The 25,922-nt window shown below is 36.0% G+C and overlaps 1 protein-coding gene across 1 annotated transcript in view; it reads right to left on the minus strand.

Moving 5' to 3' along the window:
- Positions 1 to 3,832: 3,832 nt before the first annotated feature.
- The window catches only part of PJA2 (praja ring finger ubiquitin ligase 2), a 68,949-nt gene continuing 46,859 nt past the window's right edge, over positions 3,833 to 25,922 (minus strand). Inside the window, exons 7-10 of the mRNA XM_042944853.1 lie at positions 22,880 to 22,991; positions 9,517 to 9,631; positions 9,013 to 9,134; positions 3,833 to 7,173 (exon numbers count right to left, since the gene is read on the minus strand). Coding sequence (XP_042800787.1) covers positions 7,048 to 7,173; positions 9,013 to 9,134; positions 9,517 to 9,631; positions 22,880 to 22,991 — 475 coding nt within the window. The 3' untranslated portion in view covers positions 3,833 to 7,047. The remainder of the gene's footprint in view (positions 7,174 to 9,012; positions 9,135 to 9,516; positions 9,632 to 22,879; positions 22,992 to 25,922) is intronic.

The following is a 25,922-nucleotide window of genomic DNA, read 5'->3' on the forward strand; positions in this document are numbered from 1 at the left end:
AATGTAGTAAATTTGGCAAGTTGACAGTGGTGCTTACTCCCTGTCAAGCCTTTAGTAAGATAGTTTTTAGGGTATGTTAGTTCCCACATGGTTACCAAAATGTGTAAGGTATCTTGCCCCAGAGGCTACACAGCCAGCAGGAAAGCAATGCTTCAGAAACGCCTGCTTTATGTACCAATTTCAGGGTAAAAACACACTGGATGCTTACTTGTAAATGCCACAGAACACATGGAGTAGGAGGGAAAAGTAATAAAAGTAGAGCACGGGAAATAAGGTAAAACACTTTTAGGTTTTCTTCTTCCCTCCATTCTGCTCAGCCCCATCTCTGGAAGATCAACTTTCCAACTTCCCTGGTTGTGAGATATCACGATCTGCTGGGAGTCACGGGGCCAAAACCTCCTAAGAGATCTTCAACCTACAAACATAGCAACATAACTATAGATTCCTCAGGCTTGAGGGTACTTGGAATAGCTAGTCAAAAGGAGGAATTATTTGTTGAGGCCAAAGACTGGTTGGTCAGGATGATGGTATGTAGTGAAGCCCCTTATAATAGCCATTAACACTTGGGTTCTATTAACAACAGCAACATAAGTAAAAGACAAATGGAACTAGGGCATAGCTTAAGTGCCTGGAAAGAATTTAAAATAGCATTTAAGGATTGAAATCAAAAGGAAACGCTCTGTCAAATGTCTATTCCTACTGATGAAACCATTTGTGGGTAGGTTCTTTACTCTGACGTGATTACAATTGTTCAGGGAATTAAGGAAAAAATCCAGAGACTTCTGAAAAGGGTAGGGCTAAGTCACTTACAGACAGGTGTCTACATTAGTGAGGTCGCACTGGCTGAAGAGACAAGAGCATGCCATACATCTCAGGCCAGAGTCTCGGCAGGATAATTTAAGGATCCCAAACTGTCAGGCAGCTAGGAGGTTCTCATCAGATCTTAATGATGACTAAAAAACTTTACTAAAGAGGACATTAGAGCTTTAGTCAGCAGTACATTACTTAAGGCAAAAATATCTCTCTGTAACAATTTACCAAAATAATATGGCAAGGAAAAACGAACAAAATACTTTCTAGAATTTTCAACAGCTCCCCCACTCCATTTTTTCCCTCATTTTTAAAACTCAGACTTCATTTCAAACAAATTACCTAAATATTAACAGTGATCAGATAGGTTGCTCCTATCCAGGAAGATGGCATGAATTATAAAGAATCCTTGAGCTCTTAAGAACCAGGATTCAATTTTTTAATTTGTAGAGTTGGAATGAAACAACCTTCCCTGCAGATTCATTATGAAGATGAACTAAAACAGAGAGCCTGAACAATGTCTAATACTTAGCATGTCGTAAGTGGGAACTAGTCTTATAATGTAAAAATGCATTTTTTCCAATGAATTTTGTTAACAAGAAATGCTGCGTTATAATGAAAAGAAATCATAATGGCTTGCAGAATTTCTCTTACTGACAGTGACTAAGAGGTGGAATCTTCCTGAAAAGATAAAGACCTTCCCATCTTCAATTTTCACTATAAAAACTGCATATTGATTATAAACTAAGAATACAAGATGGAGGAAACTGCCATATCCAGGCATGAAGCCTTTTAGTAAAATTATTAAATTCTATTTAATAAAGTTCCCCTGTCAGAATCTTTCAACTTCTGAAAGGTGATTAAGACGCTTGTAAGATTTTCATCTGAAATGTTCATCAATCCTAAAAGGTAGTACCAAAAATCAAACAGTGATGGAAAGCAACCATATTTCCCCATGACTTTGCGTTATCAACAGAGAACATTTTTTTCAAACCTTTTCCCATGCACAAACAGTAGTACTGAACCTATAATTTAGATTCATTACTTTATAGAAAAAACAGAAGCAGAACAATTAAGTGACTTGTCAGGGTCATGTTACATCAAATATCACAATTTTTGAGAGGAAAAAATGGTAGGTTCTAAAAATTATAAAAATGAGCTTGACACTTATCAAATTCCAGGGCAGATAAATAAACAGACAGTCTGTGAGCAGTCGGAAAAGGAGGTACTGTGGTTTCAGTAAGAATATGGCACTTTCTTGGGGCACCTGGGTGGCTCAGTCAGTTAAGACTTCGGCTCAGGTCATGATCTCGCAGTTACTGAGTTTGAGCCCTGCGTTGGGCTCTGTGCTGACCGCTCAGAGCCTGAAGCCTGCTTCAGATTCTATGTCTCCCGCTCTCCCTGACCCTCCCATACTTGCTCTCTCTCTCTCCCTCTCTTTCCCTCTTTCTCTCTCTCAAAAATAAACATTAAAGACATTAAAAAAAAAAAATAAGGCATTTCCAGCTAACTTCATTTCCTTTCTTGATTTAATGTATTAGTAAGTAGATTAGGCTCCTTCCATAGACAGTGCAATCAGATTGTCAGCCAATTTCTTATGGTGTCCTTTTAGGCAAGATGAAGAACCATGAACACCTAAGTGACTGGTAGGCACTTCAACAACTGTAAAGTACTGATTAATGGATCAAAGTTGCCTAGAGTACAGTCTAGTGGTTTTCTTAAGAGGGTCTGTATTTCATCTTGTTCTATTTAATATTTATGAACAACTTTGACAAAGCCACTAAATAACTAAAGACATGCTTCATCAAAAACTGAAACTGACACAAGGCTAAGAATCAGAATTCATAAGGATTTTATGAGTTAAATTTAATAAGGATGAATGCAGTCCTTCAATTAGGTTAAGAAGAAATTGTGTGAGTAATTTTAGGATGGACTTGGCTTATTAGCAATGACTATAAAGTCAGCAAGACAATAGATATGCTTGCCTAATGATGATGGTGATGATAATAGGTAACATCAACATATTCCAATCATAACAGTCATGAGAATCACTTTGAAGCTGGCAATAACGCCTCTGGACCATACTCTCATCACACCACAGAAGAACTGTGTTCAGTGCTGAGCAACATATTTTAAGAGAGCGATTGAAAGAGCCAATGCCAGGTTGGTCTGGAAGGGTATCATGTTAAGAACTGAGAAAAACGCGAAGCCTGAGGGAAAGTATGAAGAGGTGACCACACAAAAGAGACAGGACCTTTCTGTCTAGTGTCACATGTGTGCTGTTTTAGGAACATTTGGGTGACACTCTTCTAACAATGAAATCCATCCCTTGTAGGAGTGCTGAGTGGCTCTAACTCTGGAGGCAGTGGGTGAATGAAAATCATATGACACAATTATAAAATGATTTGGCACTAACAAAGAGATGTAGCATTCCTTTCTTGCTCTGAAACTGTATTTTTCTAGCACACGTTTATTCTATTAAGGGAGAATCATAATTCTAAACATTCTAAAGCTTCTAAAAAGAATGATTAGTTTTCTAATGTAATGTGTGCATATCTATCAGCACTCAATTTACCTTTCTGAAATGGGTGAGGTCTGTGAATCCTCGGGAAGTCACGGGGAATGTTCCTAAACAGGTAGACTTGGTAACAGTCCTATGCCTGATTTGGAGGAAACCACTGAGGAGAGGTGGACCTCTGTCCTGAAACTTTGAGGGTTTCTGCAGTCCTGAGTCAGTGTGGAAATCAGGCTCTGCTGAACCCACAGGATTGCTAAGATTATTAGGCAGGAGAAGGCAGACACTGCTCCTTCAGAGCCCGTCCAGAAGTCCACCAACTACTTCTGCACAGCTGGGCTCTCTGTTAGGGCCTTCTTAGGTCACAGTTCAAGGACTAAAAAATCATGTGCCCAGGAGCCTATTCCAGACTCTCTTAATAGCTGTGTTCTTTGCCATTAATGCTAAATCCTTCAGGGGTTAAATTATAGAAGTGATGTGACTGCACAATTAAATATTAGAAAGGACCACTGAGTACATCCTGTTTATTGTTTATGATTTACACGGAAAATGATGGACTGGGGTTGTTGAACAATAAACCAATCATTACATTTAGACTTGGGCTTTTGAAAAACTTGCATTCCATTTTAACAGTTCATACATATTTAACAGCTTATATATAAATCCAAATCACAAATAATCTTAAGAGTTAGTTAGCTCAGAGATAAACAATTAAGAAACACAACAGAAAACCACATGGATCTACCTTTAAATATCAGCATTCATATTACAAGGAAGAAGAAAATGTTAAAAAAAATTATTAGGTCAAGTCACTTAACATAGAGAAATAAGAGAAACAATACTTTTATCAATATTTATACTTATTCCTAATTTACCTTCATATATTCCTTAACTTTTCCAAAAGGATCCAAACAGTGTTTCAGAGAATCAAACTGTATTTTGGTATCTGAACTTTTCCGCCTCAGCCTGTATCAACTTGTTACAATGAAAATCCTAAAATCCCAATTTTCTTGAAGAAGATTTTTAAGCCAACTCTAATTCAACTTTTCTCCTTCATAGCAGCTGTTTACAGATAGTAGGGAGCCAAGAATGAAGGATAGGAACAGATGGAAAGCAAAAAGTACAACAGTTATCTTAAGTTCAGCTCTCAACACTGCTGGTTGAGTTTGGAACCAAAACCTCTTAACAACTGGCAGATAATAGCTACATCTTAACAGGCAAAGAAGAAATATTTTCTTTGGGACAGCTGCTATCTAGGAGAAGAAAACTGACGTCCCTTAATACTGCCTAAATATAATGTGTGGCTTACTTACTACAGAGGAATCTGTAGCAATGTCAGTTTAACGAGTGTCACAACTGATCAATATTACTTAAAGGAAGGAAACAACAAAAGAGAAAACAAGAAAAAGAAAAGAAAAAAATTAAAAATCACACCAGCCACAAAGTTCCACAATATACACATGAGAATTAATTTTAATCTGATTTGACTCTTTGACACTAACTGATCATCAATGAAATATGGTATGGAAAGATCACAGAGTAGAAAACAAGCAAAGATTAGTTTATACAACAGTGACTATATACATCAGAAGGAAAACATGCTAGCTAATGCAACATTAAGGCCTGAATGTAAGCACTTCCAAAGTCACAGAAGCCCCAAAGAACCCCTAAATTACAAAGTCACCACATTACATGCATGCAATGTTCAGTTTTGTTTTACCCATAAAAGGATACACAGTATTTTGCTGTAAATACCAGACACACATTTACAATATATGCAAAAATTAGAATGCAAGTGTTATGTTCCTTATATTTAAGCCTCAAATGTGCCAACAGTGAAAATTCATTTAAGAATGGAGAAATGAGATGGAATATAAATACTCAGAGAAAATTACACAAATAAAACGTAATTTTGCATTTGGGAAGCCATAGAAATACTCCTTTTATGTGTCCAAACTAAATTATCAACGTACTACTCAGATGGATGTACACTCATGACGTGCTTTACAATTTTACTTGCTCAAATGTGGCATTCTAACACACATCATTCTCTGGTGCTGATAGCAAATCACATCTGTAAGTTAAATATTATGTCCTTGTTTGTACATTATTTGCCTACTGGGTGTGATCACCTAAATGGAAAACTGTGCAATCTTATTTTGCGGTTATATAATTATGGATGACCCCAAGTGTCAACTTTCCCATAAAAACAACTAAGGAAAGCTCATTTCCTCACTTTTATAGAAATATGTGAACACAACCCTTTCAGAGGGCAAATCTGGGGTCAGGATCTTCTTTTCTCTATTTTAGAGAAAGACAAATAAGAAAGGAACTGTGTTACATGTTCAGTCCTGCTCATAGTCACTAGGTGATCATATAAATCTACTTCCTTTTCACCCAGGGCTCATTGTGGCTTACTCTGAAACTACCTATTTTTATCATTTATTTCCAGGTGAATAATTTTATTAGAATAAATTAGTGTAAAGAAATAAATGCTAAAAATGTAGTATGAATAATCCTTGTTCAGGAATTCTCTAAAGGAATAAATTATAACACGGTAAGGTTTAGGTATATTGTAAAAAATGTGGCCAAATCTTTTCTGTACCCCATCAATTTTATCCTTTATACAAGTTGGTACAATTAACCTTCTAGTAAGGATCAGATTTCCCCTCAGGATACAACAGAATGGATGTTGAAACACTTTATGCTTGTTTTCAGACTTTCTGAAGTATTTCAGAACCAAGGTTATTTTAAACTATAATATTTATAAATTTATAAATAAATACATATACTTAAATGTATTTACACTTACACTTATTATAAATGTATTTATTTATAAGTTTATAAATTAAGAACCAATATTTATTAAACAAAGGTGCCATGTTCTCAAGTATAACTGTAACCAAGTAGAAAGGATTTTGTAAGGCCATCTAATTCATCTCATCACACCAAGCACTAAGCACGCCAGATTGTTCATAAGCTTTACTAACCTTACTTCAAGCACCAACCACCGTAAAGCACTCACGCTTTACTAACCTTACTTTTAAGCACATCCGCCATTTAGGGAAAAAAAAGTTCATTTTACTACCTAACCATTCCAGGGGGATTACATTTAAGATTTAAACATTTTGTCATATTCTAGCTAAAACTCTGGCTTTTGTTTGGCATTCTAAAAAGTCCTAATTTTAAACAAGGATGAAAGAGCAGACACCTTCCTAAAAAACCACTCAGTATTATGAACCAAGAGGTTCTGATGTAGCAAAAGCAAAGGGACCAATGAAAAAGCATGTTTTAGAATTCTCTTTATTTCCAATGAAACCAAATTTTACTACTGTTGTGATCACAGTTTTCACATTTGATGCAAACAGGAGAGCTTAATTACAATCACTTAGTGGCAGTACTTCAGACAAAACCAATAATGTGTGCCACATACGTGATTATTTCTTCCGGAGAGGGTTAATTGGTAAGCTTGACTTTACAATTAATATCAACATATGCAACTAAAGAAAATGGATGCACTGCTTCAACATTCAGCTTGAAAATGTTTAGTACTTTATGCGAACCTAAATTTAGTTTAGAAAGGTTAATATTCTTCTTTCTAAACTATGGCATAGACTATATATAGCATTTTAAATTTATTTATATATAATTATTTGCACATCAGATTTAGAAGGAATTTGCAGATTTACTTTGATAGAATGATCTCATTCAAGTGTTGAGATTTAGGGGGCTTCCGCAGAACTGTCGTTTGAAGGTGGGGCATCCTGGTCAGGCTCGGAGGAAGCAGAGGCAGATGCTTCGATGACGGCAGGTGGGAAATGGCGGCGGCACACGGGGCATGTTCCGGACTGGAGGGGAAAGAAAACAAGTTCAGAGCCAAAGGAAAGGTCTTACCTGCCACACAGTATCTTCATCAAGTAAAAACAGTATCATTATCCTAAAAATAAACCAAATAACTTAAAAACAAAACTTCAAATCCACACAAACCAGAGAGGCAAAATTGTGATGCAATTTCCTCTTCATCCCAATCAGATTCTAATTTCTTTGAGGGTGAATAGTGTCTCCTAATCATGTTTGTATCTTTCAGGTCAGTCATATTTCATTCAGTATTAACCAAGAGTCTACTACCCTCCTTGCTCAGCACTGGTGCTATGGTAGAAAGTGAGCAAGAAGTCACAGGGCATGTCCTCACCTGAACTGAATTAACTTTATTATTTGATCCATGATGCCTACATTAGAGAAACCACGGACCTAACTAATCCACCTATTCATGACACCAAATCATCTCCTAGGGCTTCCCTTACATACACTGAAGCCTTACTTTAGTGCATGTCAAAACACATGGAGCTCAGACCTTCTTTATTAGCCATATAATTCCTTTTCAAAAAGATACGGAGAGTTAAGTGCCTTTTAAATGATAAAAGAAATCTAACTAGGAGGTTAGATAGGACAGGGAAAGCAGTCATACTAAGAGTACATTTTTGGACCAAAGATTATAGGGATGTATCATCTGGTGATAGATTATCCCCTCACAAATCTGTTTTTTTCCCCCCAAAGAGATACCCTGATAAAAGTAGGCTGAAGAAATCATGCTGATGAAGGACAAAAATTTGTATCCTAGGGATCTTCTCCCCAGAGGAGAGGCTTCACACAGAAGCCTCTTGACAGAAAGAGACCAAGGAGATTATTACCTTGGGTTATAGCCAAGTCAATGACAATTCAAGGCTGTACAACATATATATATATATAATGTTTACAATTCAAGAATTTAATTTAGTAAGCATTTATTGTTCTTGTTCACTTGCCATACAGACTGGGACCTAACAACAACATTTTATTTATTTATCTTTTTTATTATTGTTTAACGTTTGTTCAGTTTTGAGAGACAGACAGAGCATGAGCAGGGGAGGGGCATAGAGAGGAGACACAGAATCTGAAAAAATAAAAAAGAGAGAAAGCAAAGAAAAGGAAGGGAGGAAGGAGGCGGAGGAAGGGGGAAAGGAAGGGAGTGGTTGTAGGGAAGAGAGGGAGCTATATCCTTAAGTAAATAAGCTGTGAAAGTGATTTGGCAATTTCTACCTTACTGTCTATAAATGTCCTTATGCAAAAATAGAGATCAGAGAGATCATTTAAGTAAAACTCTTTCTTTTTTTTTTTTAAGTAATTCAAATATCGTTAAAAATTTTTGGGTAAATATTTAAGGACAGTATATAAAGTTGGAATAGGAGGTACCTGGTAGGTTATTATACCATATTTCTCATATACATTTTCAGAGACATTGATCTGTATTAGCAGAATATCTCTACATTATTACAGTACTTTGAGTAATGCCAAAGGCTTTTTGCTTGCAATACTTTGGAAAACACAAATTTCAGGGATATGATGGGAGATCTAATTAGCTTCAGCATAAAATAATTGCTTGACATATTTCATCATTCTTGGAAATGATGAAATATGTCAAGCAAGTATTATCGCCTATATTGTTTTTTAGACAATGTTAGTAAAGTAAAATAGTTTCATGTTATCATTAAACTCTAAATGTTAAAAGGTAATAAATTTTTAACACTTAATTAAAAATAAATATAAATATGTAGCTGACTAAAATAGGCTTAAAAGATACTATCACCAGTAACTTTCGGGAGGAACTATTAAAATATTTTTTAAAAATGTAAAAAAAAAAACCTCACCTTCTGTAGCCAAATTGAGACACAAGGTTTGTGAAAGAAATGGTGGCAGGGTAGCTCTGTTGCTATATCATCCTTAATATACTCACTGCAACAGATTGGACAGCACTGCTCTTGACCAATTGCTGAAAACAACAAACGATCTGATCAATCCCACAGAGTTCAATTTTAATAAAACTGAAAACCAACATATTAACTCACAGGTGATACCAATGACAGACAAAAGAACCAGACTTTGATTAATTGGCAAACATGTTTCTGCAATACATGACAATTTGGAATTTAATAAATACTGGTTTTGTAGAAAAGCTGACTGGGGAACATTTATTCTAGCCCATCACTTAATAAATTAAAAATACTCTTCTACTAGATGAAAGTTTGTCAGAATCTGGTTTCACAAAAAACTAATGAGTTTCTAAAGGTCAGTATTTTATCTTTCAGGTGCATTGATAATATACTTACACATGTAATGTGTCATATGACATTAGAGACCAACTTTGCCCTTACCAGTATGGTCTTCAAGAACAAGGGTCTCTGGAAGGCCATCAATGCTTTCCTTACTGGCTGGTGGATTAGCCACCTCAACATCCACTGCAAGAGACTCTAAATGTGCCAGTGCAGTCTGAAAAATAAAAGTCACAGTTTCTTGTTAGAACACACTTAATTGTTATTATTTTTAAATTTCTCCCCCCACCTTTTTAAACTTACATTTTAGTTAACATACAGTGCAATATGGGTTTCAGGAGTAGAATTCAGTGATTCACTACTTACATACAATACCCAATGCTTGTCATAATGAGTGCCCTTCTTAGTTCCCAAGACCCATCTAACCCATCCCCCACCCACCTCCCTCCATTAACCCATAGTTTGTTCTCTATCATTAAGAGTCTCTTTTGGTTTGTTTCCCTCTCTTCTCTTTCCCCTCGCCCTTCCCATATGTTCATTTGATTTGCTCCATCAAATAGCAACTAGCTCCATCCACGTTGTTGCAAATGGCAAGTGTTCATTCTTTTTGATGGCTGAGTAATATTCTACTGTAGGTATGTTTACATATATGTATAACATATATATAAGCATACATACATACATACACATACACCACATCTTCTTTATCCATGTATTAGTCGATGGACATTTGGACTCTCTCCATAATTTGGTTATTGTTGGTAATGCTGCTATAAACATTGGGGTGCATGTACCCCTTCAAATCTGTATTTTTGTACCCTTTGGGTAAATACCTAATGGTATTTGCAATTGCTGCATCATAGGGTAAGATCTATTTTTAGTTTCTTGAGGAACCTCCATGCTGTTCTCCAGAGTGGCTGCACCGGTTTCCAATCCTACCAACAGTGCAAAAGGGTTCCCCTTTTTCCACATCCTCACCAACACCTGTTGTTTCTTGTGTTGTTAAGTTTAACCATTCTGACAGGTGTGAGGTGGTATCTCATCATGGTTTTGATGTGTATTTCCCTGATGATGAGTGATGTTGACCATTTTTTCATATCTGTTAAGCCATCTGGATGTCTTCTTTGGAAAAATGTTTATTCATGTCTTCTGCTCATTTCTTCACGGATTGTCTTTTTGGGTGTTGAGTTTGAGATGTTCTTTATAGATCTGGATACTAACCCTTTATCACATATTGTTTGCAAATATCTTCTCCCATTCCATAGGCTGCCTTTTATTTGTGCTGTTTCCTCCACAGCACAGAAGCTTTTTATCTTGAAAAAGTCCCAACAGTTCATGTTTGCTTGTTTCCCTTGCCTTTGGCAACATGTCTAGAAAGAAGCTATTCTGACCAAGGTCAAAGAGGTGCTGCCTGTTTTCTCCTCTAGGATTTTGATGGTTTCCTGTCTCACATTTAGGTCTTTCATCCATTTTGAATTTACTTTTGTGTATGGTGTAAGAAAGTTGTCCAGTTTCGTTCTTCTGTATGTCGCCATCCAGTTTAGAAAACACTTTAAAACAGTAATAGAAAACTATTTTTTAAGGTGTTATCCAACATTATATGTACCACAATTCTCTTCCTGTTAATTTCTACTGCTTCAGTCCCCTGCCCTTTAGCCTCCTTCTAAAAGGAACCACCATCAAACCAAAACATCAAAAAACAGCAAGAAAAGCACCCTACTTTTCACAAGAATGGCAAAAATCTATCTTGTCTCAATAATATCTACTTGCCCATCATATTTATATTTTCAGAAGAGTGGTTACCTCTTTCAATTTATCAGTTCCTGTGTGGAATCAGTAACATGAAAGAAAGTAAACATTTTAGACAAGCTCAACATATGAAAGACAAAATATGATTAGGGTTACCAGATCAATATTCAAGGTATAGAAGCAAATAACGTAATCCTGAATGGTTATATCTACTACTGGCATAGAACCAGCACACACACACATGACTAGCTCACTAATATTACTAGGTTACCCGGGATGTAAACCTTATTTAGGGGTTCTGTGTCTACATAAAGTTACTATTCTAAAGAGGATGAAAGGAACAACAGATCATATGACCACCTAGTATAATCCTTTTGTGCCTTGATTAGCCCTTCTGGCTACAATAAGATTAGAACTACAGGTGGGACTTGTAGAAACCCAAGTATCCATCAATAGATGAATGGATAAACAAAATATGGTTGGAAAAGGTACGTACAGAGTCAAATTCAGAATATTCAGTGATTACTCTAAATGTAAATAGACTAAATTCTCTAGGGAAAAGGCACAGAGTGGTGATTGGATTAAAAAAGCAAGACCCAATTAACTATATGCTGCCTACAGAGACTCACTTCAGCTTTAAGGACACAGAGGCTCAAAGTAACGGGATGGAAAAAGATATTCCATAAAAATGGAAACCAAAGAGAGCAGGGGTAACTATACTCCTATCACAAAAAATAGACTTCAAGCCAAAAAAGGTAACAAGTGACAAAAAAGGTTATTATTTAATGGTAAAGGGTGAATTCATCAAGAGGATATAGTAATCACCAACAAATATGCACCCAACATTAGAGCACCTAAGTATATTAAGCAAATAAGTGTAGATCTGAAGTGAGATTACACAACAGTAAATAACAGTAGGGGACTTTAATACCTCACTTTAAACAATGGACTATCCAGATAGAAAATCAAAAACAAAATATTAGACTTGAGCTACACTTGAGATACAATGGCTCTAACAGACATACAGAACATTCTATAAAACACAAACAGACTATACATTCTTCTCAAGTGCACACAACATTCTCTAGGATAGATCACAGTACAGGTTACAAAACAAGTTTTAGCAAATTTAAGAAGACTGAAATCATACCAACTATCTTTCTGACAAAAATGGCAAGAAACAAAAACATCAACAGGAAGAATATTAGAAAATTTATAAGTACATAAAAACTAAACAACACACTCATGAACAAACTTACGGGTCAAAGAAGAAATCAAAAGATATCTTGAAACAAATGCAAATGGAAACAACAACATGTCAAAATTTATGCGATGAAGCAAAAGCAGTTCTAAGATGGAAGTTTATAGCAAAAAAATGCCTACATTAAGAAAAAAGATCTCGAATAAACAACCCAATTTATACCTCAAAGAAACAGAAAAAGAAAAAAAAAACTAAGTAAAAAGTTGGCAGAAAGAAAGAAATAATGAAGCTCAGAGCAGAAATAAATGAAGTAGAAATGGGAAAATAAAAAAATAAACAAAAAGCTGTTTTTTTGAAAAAATAAACCAAAATGATGAACCTTTAGCTAGACTAAGAAAAAAAGAGACTCAAATATAATCAGAAATGAAAGAGAGGTTACAACTGATACTATAAAAATACAAAGGATCAGAGGAGACTACCATAAACAATTATACATCAACAAATTGGATAAACTACAAGAAACGGGTAAACTTCCAGAAACATATATTTACAGCATACTGACATGAAGAACAGAAAATCTGAACAGACTAACATAAGAATATTGAATCAGCAATATAAAATTTCCCGACAAAGAAAACCCCAGGATCAGATGGTTTCCCTGGAAAACCCTACCAAACATTTAAAGAATTAAAGCCAATCCTTCTCAAACTCTTTCAAAAAACTGAGAAAGAGGCAATACTTTCAAACTCATTTTATGAGGCCAGCATTACCCTGATGCCAATGCCAGATTAGGACATGAAAAAGAAAATTAGAGCCCAATAACCCTGATGAACACACAGATGCAAAAATCCTCAATAAAGTACTAGCAAGATAAACTCAACAGCACATGAAAAGGATCATACATCATGATTAAATGGGATTTATCTCTGGATGCAAGAAAGGTGGTAACACACAAAAATCAATAAGTGTGATATACCACATTTAGAGAATGAAAGATAAAAATCGTATGATCATCTCAATAGATGCAGAAAAAGCATTTGACAAAACATATCATCCTTTTATGAGAAAAGCTCTCAACAAATTAGGTACAGAAGGAACATACCTTAACATAAAATTAAGACATCCATATTTGACAAGGCACAGCTAATACTATAACCAACAGTAAGAGGCTGAAAACTTTTCCTTTAAGATCAAGAACAAGACCAGGGTGCTCATTCTCACCACTCCTATTCAACATAGTATTAAAAGTCCTAGCCAGAGTATTCAGGCAAGAAAAATAAAAGGCATCCAAATGGGAAAAGTGGAAGTAAACTTGTCTTTATTTGCAGATGTGATTTTTTTATATAGAAAATCCTAAAGACTCCACCAAAAAACTGTTAGGAATAATCAACAAATTCATGGAAGCTATATAGTACAAAATCAATATACAGAAATCACTTGTGTTTCACACTAATAATGAAATATTTGAAAAAGAATAAAGAAAACAATCCCATTTGCAATAGCATCAAAAGCAACAAAATACTCAGCAATAAACTTAACCAAGAAGGTGAAAGATTGTGTATACTGAAAAATGAAAGATAAAAGAGACTGAAGATATAATAGAAAGATATTCCATGTTAAGGAATTGGGAGAACTAATATTAAAATGTCCATACTACCCAAAGCAATCCACAGATTTAATGCAATTCCTATCAAAATTCCAATGGCATTCTTCACAGAAATACAAAAAAAAATCCTAAAATTTGTATGGAACCACTAAAAACCCTGAATGGCCAAAGCAAAGAACAATGCTGGAAGCAATACAATTTATTTCAAACTATACTACACAACTATAGTAATCAAAACAGTATGGTACTGGCATAAAAACAGACATACATACAAATGGAAAAGAATCAAGAATCCAGAAATAAATCCCAGCATATAGGGACAATTAATATTTGACAAGGGAGCCAGGAATATTTATTGCAGAAAGGATAAGGTCTCTAATAAATAATATTGGAAAACCCACATAATCACATGCAGGATAACTGCATGCATGAAACTGGACCTCTAACTTAATACCATTCACAAAAATTAACTCCAAATGGATTACCAACTAAAACGTAAGACCTGAAACCATAAAATTTCTTTGACACTGGTCCTTGATACTGATCATGGCAATTAATTTTGGGTATGATAATAAAGACACAGCAACAAAAGCAAAAATAACTAAGCAGACTACATTAAACTAAAAAGCTTCTGCGTATCAAAAGAAACCATTAACAAAAGGAGAGCCCACCTACAGAGTGGAAGAAAATATTTGCAAATCATGTATGTGGTAAGGCACTGATATCCAAAACATGAAAACTCATACAACTCAAAAGTAAATAAACAGATAGACAGATATAAAAATGGGCAGAGGGACTAAATAGACATTTTCCCAAAGAAGACATTAAAAGAGTAAGTACATGAAAAGATGTTCAACATCACGAATCATCAGAGGAATGCAAATCAAAATCACAATGAGCTATCACTTCACAACTGTTGGAATGGCTATTACCAAAACAATAAGAAATAAGAAGTGTTGGAGAAAATACGGAGATAAGCGAACCCTTGTGCACGGTTGGTGGGAATGTAAATTGGTACACCACTGTGGAAAACAGTATAAAAGTTCCTCCAAAAATTGACATAACTGTCCTATGATCCAACAATCTCACTTGTGGGTATATATCTAAAGGAAATGAAATCAGGATCTTGAAGATATCTGCACTCACATGTTCAATGCAGCATTATTCACAATAGCCAAGGTATGGAAACAACTTACGTATATATTGACAGATGAATGGATAAAGGAGATACACACACACACACACACACACACACACACACACACACACACACGAATATTATTCCAGCCATAAGAAAGAAAAAAATCCTGCTAAGTGAAAACAGAACCTAAGTACTATATCATATAATTTATATGTGGAATCTAAAAAACCTGAACTCAGAAACAAGAGTAGAATGGTGATTGTCAGAGCGTGAGGAGTAGGAAGCAGGAAGATGTGGTTAAAGGGTACAAACTTCCAGTTATAAGATGAATAAATCCTGGGGATCTAATGTATAGCATGGTGATTATAATTAATAATACTGTGGTATATAGCTGAAAGTTGCTGGGAGTAAAAATCTTAAACATTCTTCCCACAAGCAAGAAACAGAAATTATATGAGGTGTCACTAGCCCTACAGTGATAATCATTTTGTTCTATATAAGTGCATCAAATCAACATGCTGTACATCTTAAACTTACACAATGTTATATGTCACTTATACTTCAATAAAACTGAAAAAAATGTGGTATATACATACAACGAAATATTACTCAGTCTTTAAAAGAAAGGAAATTCTGGCATATGCTACAATATGGATGAAACTTGAAAGCGTATGCTAAGTGAAATGAACCAGTCACAGAAGGATAAATACTGTATGATTCCACTTATATGAGGTCCCTAAAGGAGTAAACTCAGAGAGATGGAAAGCGGAATGGTAGTTGCCATGAGCTAGGGAGAGGAGGAACAGAGAGTTATTGTTTATAATGTACTTGATGCGAATTAACTGTATTATGGTTAGAAGGGGTAAATTTTACACTATGTGTGTTACCACAATAAAAAGCAAACTGGGCCTCCCTTATAGGAGGAAGATTCTGCCTGACAGTTAACCCTGTGTTGTCTTGGATGGCAAATGTTAACCTTTTGTATACTCTTTAGGATTTAGCCCAGATAATCTCACAATGAATTATGTCTTTCCAAAAAAGGATTTGAGATGACTTACAACAGAGCGTAGGGCCGAGACAAAAGCAAAAAAAAGAGAACGCAAAAAAGGTTCATCGTAAGAGTTAGCAAATACAGTTAATAATACTGAATGCCAATTTGACTCTGGGTTTGCAGAGAGAGCGAAGAAAAAGTGTGCCAGAAATTCAATTAACTCTTAGCTCCAAGTTCACCTTTCATTTCTGTTCTGTGAAATAGATCTGGGCCTTCTGAACACTTTTCCCTTGTCAGCTGGCATGACCTTAGGCTTTGTCAGTAGAGAGCTCTGGACAGACATCCCAGAAAAACTTTGCTGCTTCTTCTAGTGGGCTTCCTGGGCAGGCCCCTGTAGTGTGTAAGGGTTCGCTATTGTGGGCTTCTGCATCACAGATGGCTTCTCCAGCGCCAAGGTCCTCCCGTGCAAGCAGCTTCTCCAGTGCCTGGCTCCAGAAGTACATGCAGTTTCCCCAGTGCCTGACAGCTGCAGTGTAAGGTAGCCAGCAGCTTCCCCTGGCACCCATCTCAGGTGGCTTTGCAGGAGTGTGCTTCCAGTTAGTCACCTCCCTGTGAACAGTTTCTCCAGCACTCCAGTGGGCAGATTTTGCCAAGTTCCATATGGTAGATTTCCAGCAAGTTCTGCCAGCACAGTAGTACAAACATTTCTCTAAGCGCCATGGCTGTGTCCTTCCCAACACAGTCTGGATCTCAGCCCTGGTAGAGGGGGTTGCACTCTATCTCAGCCCTAAGGGTTATTCCTTAGATCTGCTATTCCTGCTCCTGGCCAAGAGGAATGGAATGTTATCGATACAAACCCTGATTACAAATAATCTTATTAATCACAATCAAACTACCACTGTGATCCACTGCAATGAAGTGCCAACTAATACATGTGTCTTGGGAGCCCAGGTGGTTACTGCACTTGACCTTATGGCAATAATGATGACTGTAAAAACTAACGTGGGATGGAACCTTTTTGAGTGCACTTGCTCGCATACAAAGAGAAAAGGACAAACTCAGGCCGGTTAACTCTCAGAGCAAGGTACTGGATAAGAACTAGAAAGTATCCCTGACAGCCCTAAAACAAACATATTATTTCTGAAAATCAAAAACAAAATTTAATTGTGTGAACTGTTGAATTAAAATCAGAGTTTAATTATGTCTTGTGAAGTTTCTTGAAAGTTGAATCATTGACTGGTTAAATCAGGATTCTGAAACTTAGAAATGGGAATATCTGATTGGACTCAGACGAAACAGTGGACTATGCTGAATCTCCAAGCCACTCTGAGCCTCCTTTTACCAGAAGTAGTCTATCCTCCACAGACCAACCTTCCTCCACTTAAAAATCCCGTGATCATCTCACTTGGAGTGTACATGTCTTATTACTTATATACCCACAGTAGTTATCAGGTAAGGACATCTCCCAAAAAGGCATGATGACCGAGTACACATACTCTTCAAAAATGTAGATTTGGGTCACTCCACCAAGTAAAGAATCTTAAGCAGCTGAGATTCTTGCTGAAGGTACAGAAAATATGGAATGGGTGATGGATGAAGGAAACCACAGCTATCAGTTATAGCCCGTGACCAAATATAAAAACAAGGACAAGTAGGCTTTGCATATTTTCTGTTTGTTATGTGTTTATTTGTATCTGCTAACCATTGTCTTTTTCTCTCTCCTTCCCATTTTTATTTCATATAGCAGTTAATTTTACAATTTAATCTTATATAAGAGAATATTCATTGTGACTGAATGAATTTGTGGAGTGATTAATATTTAGTGATAGACATAATGACTCTTGGGAGTCCGTTCACATTTGTTCATTCTGGAGAAAGGGTGAAAACTTCATTTTAAGACTAGCTGTGGGGTGCCTGGGTGGCTCAGTTGGTTAAGCACCCAACTCTTGATTTAGGCTTGGGTCTCAGTTCATGGGATGGAGCCCCGCATCAGGCTTTGTGCTAAGTGTGGAGCCTGCTTGGGATTCTCTTTTTCTCTCTCTCTCTCTCTCTCTCAAAATAGATAAACTTTAAAGAAAAAAATAACAAAAACTAGCTATATCTTGTTAGGTGCAAATAAAGTTGCATTGCTGTTGAATAGAGTTCAGATGTGTGTAGAAAGGTGCATATGGGATCCAAGTAATCAAAGGGATGGACTGTTCTCCAGTTATTGATTACTGCTCCTCAAATCCAAATTAGCTATTTTTGTCAGCTCTGTGAAAAAGGATTTGGGCTATTTAAGTATTTTCCTCTGATACCTGTCACAATGTTAATTAAGCTTTGTTCACAGAGGATGCTGAAAAGACACTGCAGGAGGAAAAGGGCTTTACTTCTAATCCCAGTGAGCCTGTTTCACCCAGGCTTCCATGGCATGCATGGTTTTCTCCAGCAGCAGACTTTCCGACGCCCACAGCTTCTCCAGCATCTTGCTCTTGTAGTGCATGCAGCCAGCAGCTTCCCCCAGCACCCACCTTGGACAGTTCTGGAGCAGAGTGCTTCCAGTGAGACATCTCCCTATAAACAGCTTTCCTCAGCAGCACCCTACAGGGCTGATTTCCAGCAAGTTCTGCCAGTGTAGCACTACAGTGACTTTGTTGCCATTCAGTGAGCCACAGTTGTGCCATCTCCATCAAAGTTTGAATCCGAGCCTTGGAGGCGGAGACTCTTTCTTAGGTGATCTTAGCCTAACGTGTGGGAGCCATTCCTTACATGTGCATTTTCTGTATTCTTTAGAAATATCTTTAATCCTTACTAAGCAAATCTTTGTTACTTTAATCCCCTATTATAGTTTATAGTTCTTTATATTAAAATTTCCCCTCAGGAAATAGAAAATAGAAGGTAATAGCCTATTATTTGTCCCTCCTTTCTCATATAACTATAACCATAAATCTCCTCCAATTCCTTGTGTACTTCTCAAGACAGACTGCAAGAACTCCTCTGTGCTACTCCACACATAAAAAAAGAAGGGATATTATTTACAGTAAGTTCCATTTGGGGATGCTACTTATGCTTCGACACATGTTTGTTGCAATAGGTTCATTATTCGTTTCTGATGATGATTTGCATGTCTGTAGTGTTAATAAATACCTGGAATTTATATATGTAAAAATGATTTATTGCCTTGATACTGACAAATACTTAAGGTGATCTGGAGTCACGTACAAGCAACAAGAGTTAAGAGAGACCATTCTGAAACCACTGCTATGAAATCTGTAAAAATATAAAAATCTATCTACACTTTAGGCAGTATAGTGTATTTTCAAAAGTCACTCCAAGTGTCAGAAAGACAATTAAATAGGCTAAAGAGCACAACTGGAATATATTTAGATTTAAAGTAGCATAATCCTTTGTCAGAACAAAATTTAGTTTTTAAAGAATAAAACACAATTCAGTTTTTAAAAAGTGAAGATTTATAACAAGTGACTTAATACTGATTTTCAATGATCACTGAATCCACATGTGCTAGATGATTACCACCTGGCTGACTACTGATTTGAATAAATCTTTGAATACAGCCATTTATAAGAGAGCTTATCACTGCACCAGCTATTTCGCTAAGTGCTTTATCACAGTGTCACAATCCACAAGGTAAATTTTATTACTCCCATTTTGTAGATGAGGACCTGAAGCTTAAGGAGGTTAAGTGAAGACTGCAAGGTCACAAACCTAAAGTTCATGTACTACCTTCCCAATGTCTATAACCCAGTGTATAGGCAGTGTTCTGTAAGTGTGTAAAGACTTTCTAGGGAGCCAAGAGCATGGAGTCTTAAGAGACTAAATTTCAATTCATTTAACTTTCTTATGTAACCCTTCCTCAAACTGACCTTCTGAAGAATATGCCCGCAAAGTACCGTGCTGGTTCTCTGTTCCCATATTCCTTTTTATACTAACCTTTTCTCCACTTTATAAATAAAAGCATACTTCTTACCCATTCAAAGGGGCACTTTCAAATACTGGGGTCACATTGAACTAACAACTAAATAACAAATTTTGTAGGTGGCTTCCAGTCATCTGCTTTCAAAAAAAAAAAGGAGGATCTAAACAATCTGTCAAGTTGATGTGATTTGGGCAAATATCTCAGAAAAACTAAGTGACAGTGCTATGATAAACTCCTTCCATTCCTATCAATTTATTTATGTGAACAAGGTTTCTCAAGTTTACATTTATAAATATGAAAAACAAATAAAATTGATGCTCGACTAGATCTCATTCTAGGAATAAATAAAATTAACTCATAAAATAATAAGGAAGGAAAAAGTCTCCCTCTATCTTATTAAGAGATATATTTCCAGTAAAATTTTACATTTAAATATTTATCAACATTTAGAAGTCTGTTTTTGATCAGTTAGATGCTAACAATTTTAAATCAATCTAAACTACTTTATTTATATTTAAATTCTTGAACATACTTTTATTGCAAAGAGGTATAATAATGTAAACAATATTACTTAGGGTTTATGCTAAAAAACTTTAAATGTGAACATAAATGTGCAAAGGGAAGTATTTTTCAAAACTTGTTCAAAGTAAAAAGCTTTAATATCATTGTTTCAAACAGTTAAAGATCTTAAGTATTTTGTCCTTTTCTCACTCAAATTTGAGACAAAAGTATAGGCAAATATTTGTTGCCAATATTTTCACCAATAGCCACTACCTGAGATAACAGATCAGTCTGGTATTGGGAAAATAAGAGAAATGAAAACAACCAGTGCTGAAAAGAGATCAGGCTGCTTGAGAGAAAAACAAATAAAAGCACTCAGTTTGTCTTATTGCTTTTCTGTCATTTAAAGAATGCTGTTAAATTTAAAAGAAAATATCATAAATTATAAATTAATATGGCCTCACTTTTCAAAATGATTAAATAACTGCATAGTAGGCAGAAAAATAAAGATTTCTAGAGAGTGATAGGAAGATGGAACTGTATTGATTTTCAGTCAAATTCAAATAAAATAAAGAGCACTAAATCTGAGGAAGCTGCTAAGCTGTAGGGAAGGAAGACACAACACCACTCATTAGTCAGAACAGAAGGACAGATGGTTAAGAGTGACAAGTGGCAGTGTCACTGGGTTCCCAAAGAGCAGAAGTCATGTGGGGACTGTAAGTTCCCTGGACATACTAGTCTTTCTTGACTCTGGTCTTTGCACACACTGCTAGTGCCTTCACACGGTATGATGCCCTGCCCCCGACCAATCCTTCTGGTGCTTCTTTCAAGACACCAACCAAATGTCACAATTCCTACTGGTAACAAGAAAACTTCTATTAAAACTTCTATTTTAATTTTCAAAACATGGACCACTAGCATAATAATGGGAAAAACTATGTAAACACTGTGAAACTAGACTCTAGAATGGATATATTCCATTGTGGTCACTTAAAATTTATTTATCTCAAAAAAGTTAGTGATTCTTCATCTTTACATATTATATTCCTGACACAAGTTATCACACTGTGCCATTATTTCATGTGTCAGAATTGACTAAGGCAAGTTAAATAATCTGGGAAAAGTCCTAAATGTATTGTCTTAATATGTTCTTTCTGACTTTCCTCCTACTACACAGTATTTCTATGGTTCCTTTAAAAAAAAACACACCACACAAAGCATAATCAATCAGTGATCTCCATGGAAGATTACTCAGATGTAAAAAAAAAGTGATCTCACAGCAAAGCTAACTTAAGTGTGTGTGCGTGTACATAAGTGTGTGTAGACAGGTCAGTCTGTCTACCTACCCACTGTATACTTTATGAATCTAAACTGTACTTTCTAACCTCAGAAAATTTCAAGATAAAATGCTGTTATAGTCCCTGAAAGTTCTCTCATTTATTTTTGTTCTCTCACTTTTGACTCATTCACATTATTACTGTTTTTCTACTTTGGAAATCACTTCAGAAATAGTAATTTAAAGAAAAGATTTCTAACAATGAAATCCACAAATGCAGTGAAAGTTCCCAAACACGAAAATGCTTGGGCTTTTGACCTTAGGCAAATACAATCATGAGTATTTGTATTGCAATCAAATAAGGAAAAGAAAGCCAAACAAAATTATGTGCTACATTTATTTAAGTGTATTTGTATATGGAGATAATGGAAATAAAACTGCTATATTCATTAAGCAGCAAGGTAGTATTTAGAAACTATGAGGACAAAAAAGTGGAAGTGATGTATAATATATCCTTAGAGATCTTCAATTTCATTTACAAATATACCTGTGTCTGTGTAAAGCAATCAGATTCAGGGGTGCCTGGGTGGCTCAGTCGGTTAAGCGTCCGACATTGGCTCAGGTCATGATCTCATGGTTCGTGAGTTCAAGCCCTACACTGGGCTCTGTGCTGACAGCTCAGAGCCTGGAGTCTGCTTCAGATTCCCTATCTCCCTTTCTCTCTCTGCCCTCCCCCATGCACTTGTGTGCACTCTCTCTCTCTCTGTCAAAAATAAATAAAACATTAAAAAAATATTCAGATTCACAGACCCAGATAACTTAATAAAGGAAAAGTCTATTTTCTAAATGTAAGCAAAACATTCTCTATTCTGCAGTAAAACCTGGGAAATAATGCAATTAGGCAAACTGGCAGGATGTCTAGTGTGATTTATATACACAAACTAGTGGCAATCATTAATCAGGAAATGCTATTAAAGTGATGAAAAATTATTCACCTTTTCCTAAAAGCAATTAAAAAAGCCTTTAATTTTTATCATTTTGTATCCCACCAACTTATATATAGGCATCAGAGTCACTACAATACCTCCATAGCCTGAGCTAAGCGTTCTTCTAGAGCCATGTAGGTGAGGAACTGAGGATCCACATAGGAAATAGCTTCAGCAACTCCTAGTCCATCTGCAAAGCCGTCAAACAGGCTGGAAAAAAAAAAAAAAAAATACAACCATGATTAGGGAAATCTTTATGGTGAAGACATAATTATATTAGCATACTGATAAACCAATAAATATACTATAAGCAGAAAACCTTAAAATATTTTAACATAAATCTTATGTGGTGAGAGGCAGGATGAACCCAACAGAAAAATGAAATACTAAGCATAAGGAGCTAAGACACCACTACCTCTCCTAATAAGCTGTCACAATCACACACAAAATTTGTGGGAAAATTCTTTTTATGTTTCTAGTTCTTAGTTCCAACTCGGGTGATTGCTTAAGGCTGGTATAAAGGTAGTATTTTTCTCCCCAATTCTGTCTCATATACTTTGTTTGTTTGAGTTTCCAACCTAAATTTAGAGGAGAACATGGTAAAGACAATTACTGCATTTATTTCAATTCTATCATTAGACAAAGCCTCTTTTCCTTCTCTTACCTTGTACTGCTTAATTATTTTGGGCTTAAAAATATTTTATTTTCTCACATCTTTCTCCTTAATCTCTCTTCTATTCTTCTGAAAACTAGGCCTCCTCCATTATTATTCAGATTGAAAAATACTTAGCTCTTGACTGCTCATTTTTATTGTTTCTTTTTACTAAAGGATTTCAATCCCCTTGAAGAAAACATTATGTTTTATTCTGGTCCCAATCTCCTTCCTCCACCGCTAGACATACACAGATTCCTTCTTTTCCTCTAGTCTTGGAGATACCTATTTCAAAATTCAGAAACCCTAAATAACTCCTCAGTCCTCTTCTTTCTAATCTTGCCTCCTTGGCAATGACATTCAAGTCCACGTCTTCAGTTATCTAAACCTCCACCTAATTCCAAACTCCCTCTTGAGCTCCTGACCTACATTTTTAGTTTTCTATGGGGCAGTTTACCTCATTTAACACCCACCACCTCAAATCTAGTATCTCCAAAACTGAGCTTATTATGTCTACCTAAAGGCAACCTTCTGTTGACTTCTACAGTCCTATCAAAAGTTGAATACAGTCAGGAACATCCAGTTACACAAACCAATTCAAAATAATTTTGATGTCAACTTTTGTGCCATCATTAAAATTATAAATCTACTGCCAAGAAATACAAGAGTGTTATTATGAAGATAATAGCTTAGTACCATCTAAAAATCAGCAGACACCACATAGTGCAAAGAAACATCCTCATACCATCACAGATTTTAAAATTAGAATTTAAACCACAAATTAGCAAATCCAACCTTCCCTGCGACACTAGAACCCCTTCACCTAGCAGTGAGACACAAGGCAAGGAAGGAGAGCCCTGGAACCAGTAACACAGGGATTTACCTCTACATTGAACTGAGTCAGAGTCAGATAATGTGAAAATTTTATTTAACTGTTTTTTTAGCTATAAAACAAATGAAATGCATTGATGCACACACACGCCTGGCACAGAGCTGGCACCATGGTCGTGGCATCCAGGAACCAGCAGGACTCCATGTGGAAGAAACACTGCTCTCTGGGGTGGTACATGCTGTGCGGAAGAGCTCTATCAGAAGTATGAAGCTTGTGTGAAGTTAAGTGCTCTAGTTCTGCCTGCTGAAGCAGTGCAAACTATGTCCCCTTTTCCTTTGCAGAAAACTCCTTCAAACGGTTAGAGTCAACCATCTCTAAATTCTTTTCTTCTCCAGACTAAACAAATGTAGACATTCAAAGAATATTATCTGCCTGTAATTTGGTCACTGCAAAATAATCAGCTAACATTAAAAATTCTAGCATCATTCATCTGGCAATCACATAGTAGTAAGTGTTTGAGACAAAAATCACTAATGATACTAAAACCAGTGGATGGAAGTTTGATAGTTTGAGAAGAAACAGGTTATTTAACGTGGTCTCAAAATATCTTCCCACTAAATGCCTATTATTTGTTTTAAAAAATGGCAACAGTACAGTGAGGAAATCTGAAAGATATCCCCTCAAGCAAATGATCGCAATTAACATCACAGAAATGGGACAATTTGGCATCACATGTCTTCTGATACGAACTAAGAAAAATAAAACACCGTTTCTGTGGCGTTCCTGCTAAAAAACTTTTAACTTGAATCTAATCATGACATCAGGAAAATCTACACTAAGAACATTCTAAAAAATAAATGGCCTATACTTTTTAAAAATGTCAAGGTTATGGAAAACAAAAACCGAGAAATGTTCCAGATTAAAAGTGACTCACGAAACATGTTAACAAAGTACAATGAGTAGCCTTGAACTGGACTAGAAAAAAATTTCTCTGGTGACATCAGTGGGACAACTATAGACATTTGAATAATGTCCGTAGACTAGATAACAGTACTATTAACAGTGTTAATTTCCTGATTTCGAAAATTTTACTGTGTTATATAAGAAAATGTCCTTGTCCTTAGGGACTTCATGCTAGACTATGGGTAAACAGGCATCTTGTTTGTAACTTACTCATAAATGTGGGGGGGAAAATACCATAAAATAAATATAGGGAAAGAAAGGAAAGACAGAATGATAACAGAAATGTGGTAAATGTTAATATTTGTGGAGTATTAGTGAAAGACATATGGAAATTCTTTTAAATTTCTGTTATTAAGGGGGGCACCTGGGTGGCTCAGTCGGTTGAGTGTCTGACTTTGGCTCAGGTCATGATCTCATGGCTCATGAGTTCGAGCCCCATGTCAGGCTCTGTTGACAGCTCAGAGCCTGGAGTCTGTTTCAAATTCTGTGTCCCTCTCTCTCTCTGCCCCTCTCTCGCTCATGCTCTGTCTCTCCCTCTCTCAAGAATAAATAAAACATTAAAAAAAGACATTTTAAATTTCTGTTATTAAGCCATGGTTATAGCCACAGGGAATTAATTTCTCACAGCCTTAATAGGTTAATAATTATAACCCCAATTTCTTCCAGGAAAATAGAGAGTTAAGTAGTTATCAAA

This window comes from Panthera leo, chromosome A1, assembly GCF_018350215.1.
Source record: "Panthera leo isolate Ple1 chromosome A1, P.leo_Ple1_pat1.1, whole genome shotgun sequence".
Lineage (NCBI taxonomy): Eukaryota > Metazoa > Chordata > Mammalia > Carnivora > Felidae > Panthera > Panthera leo.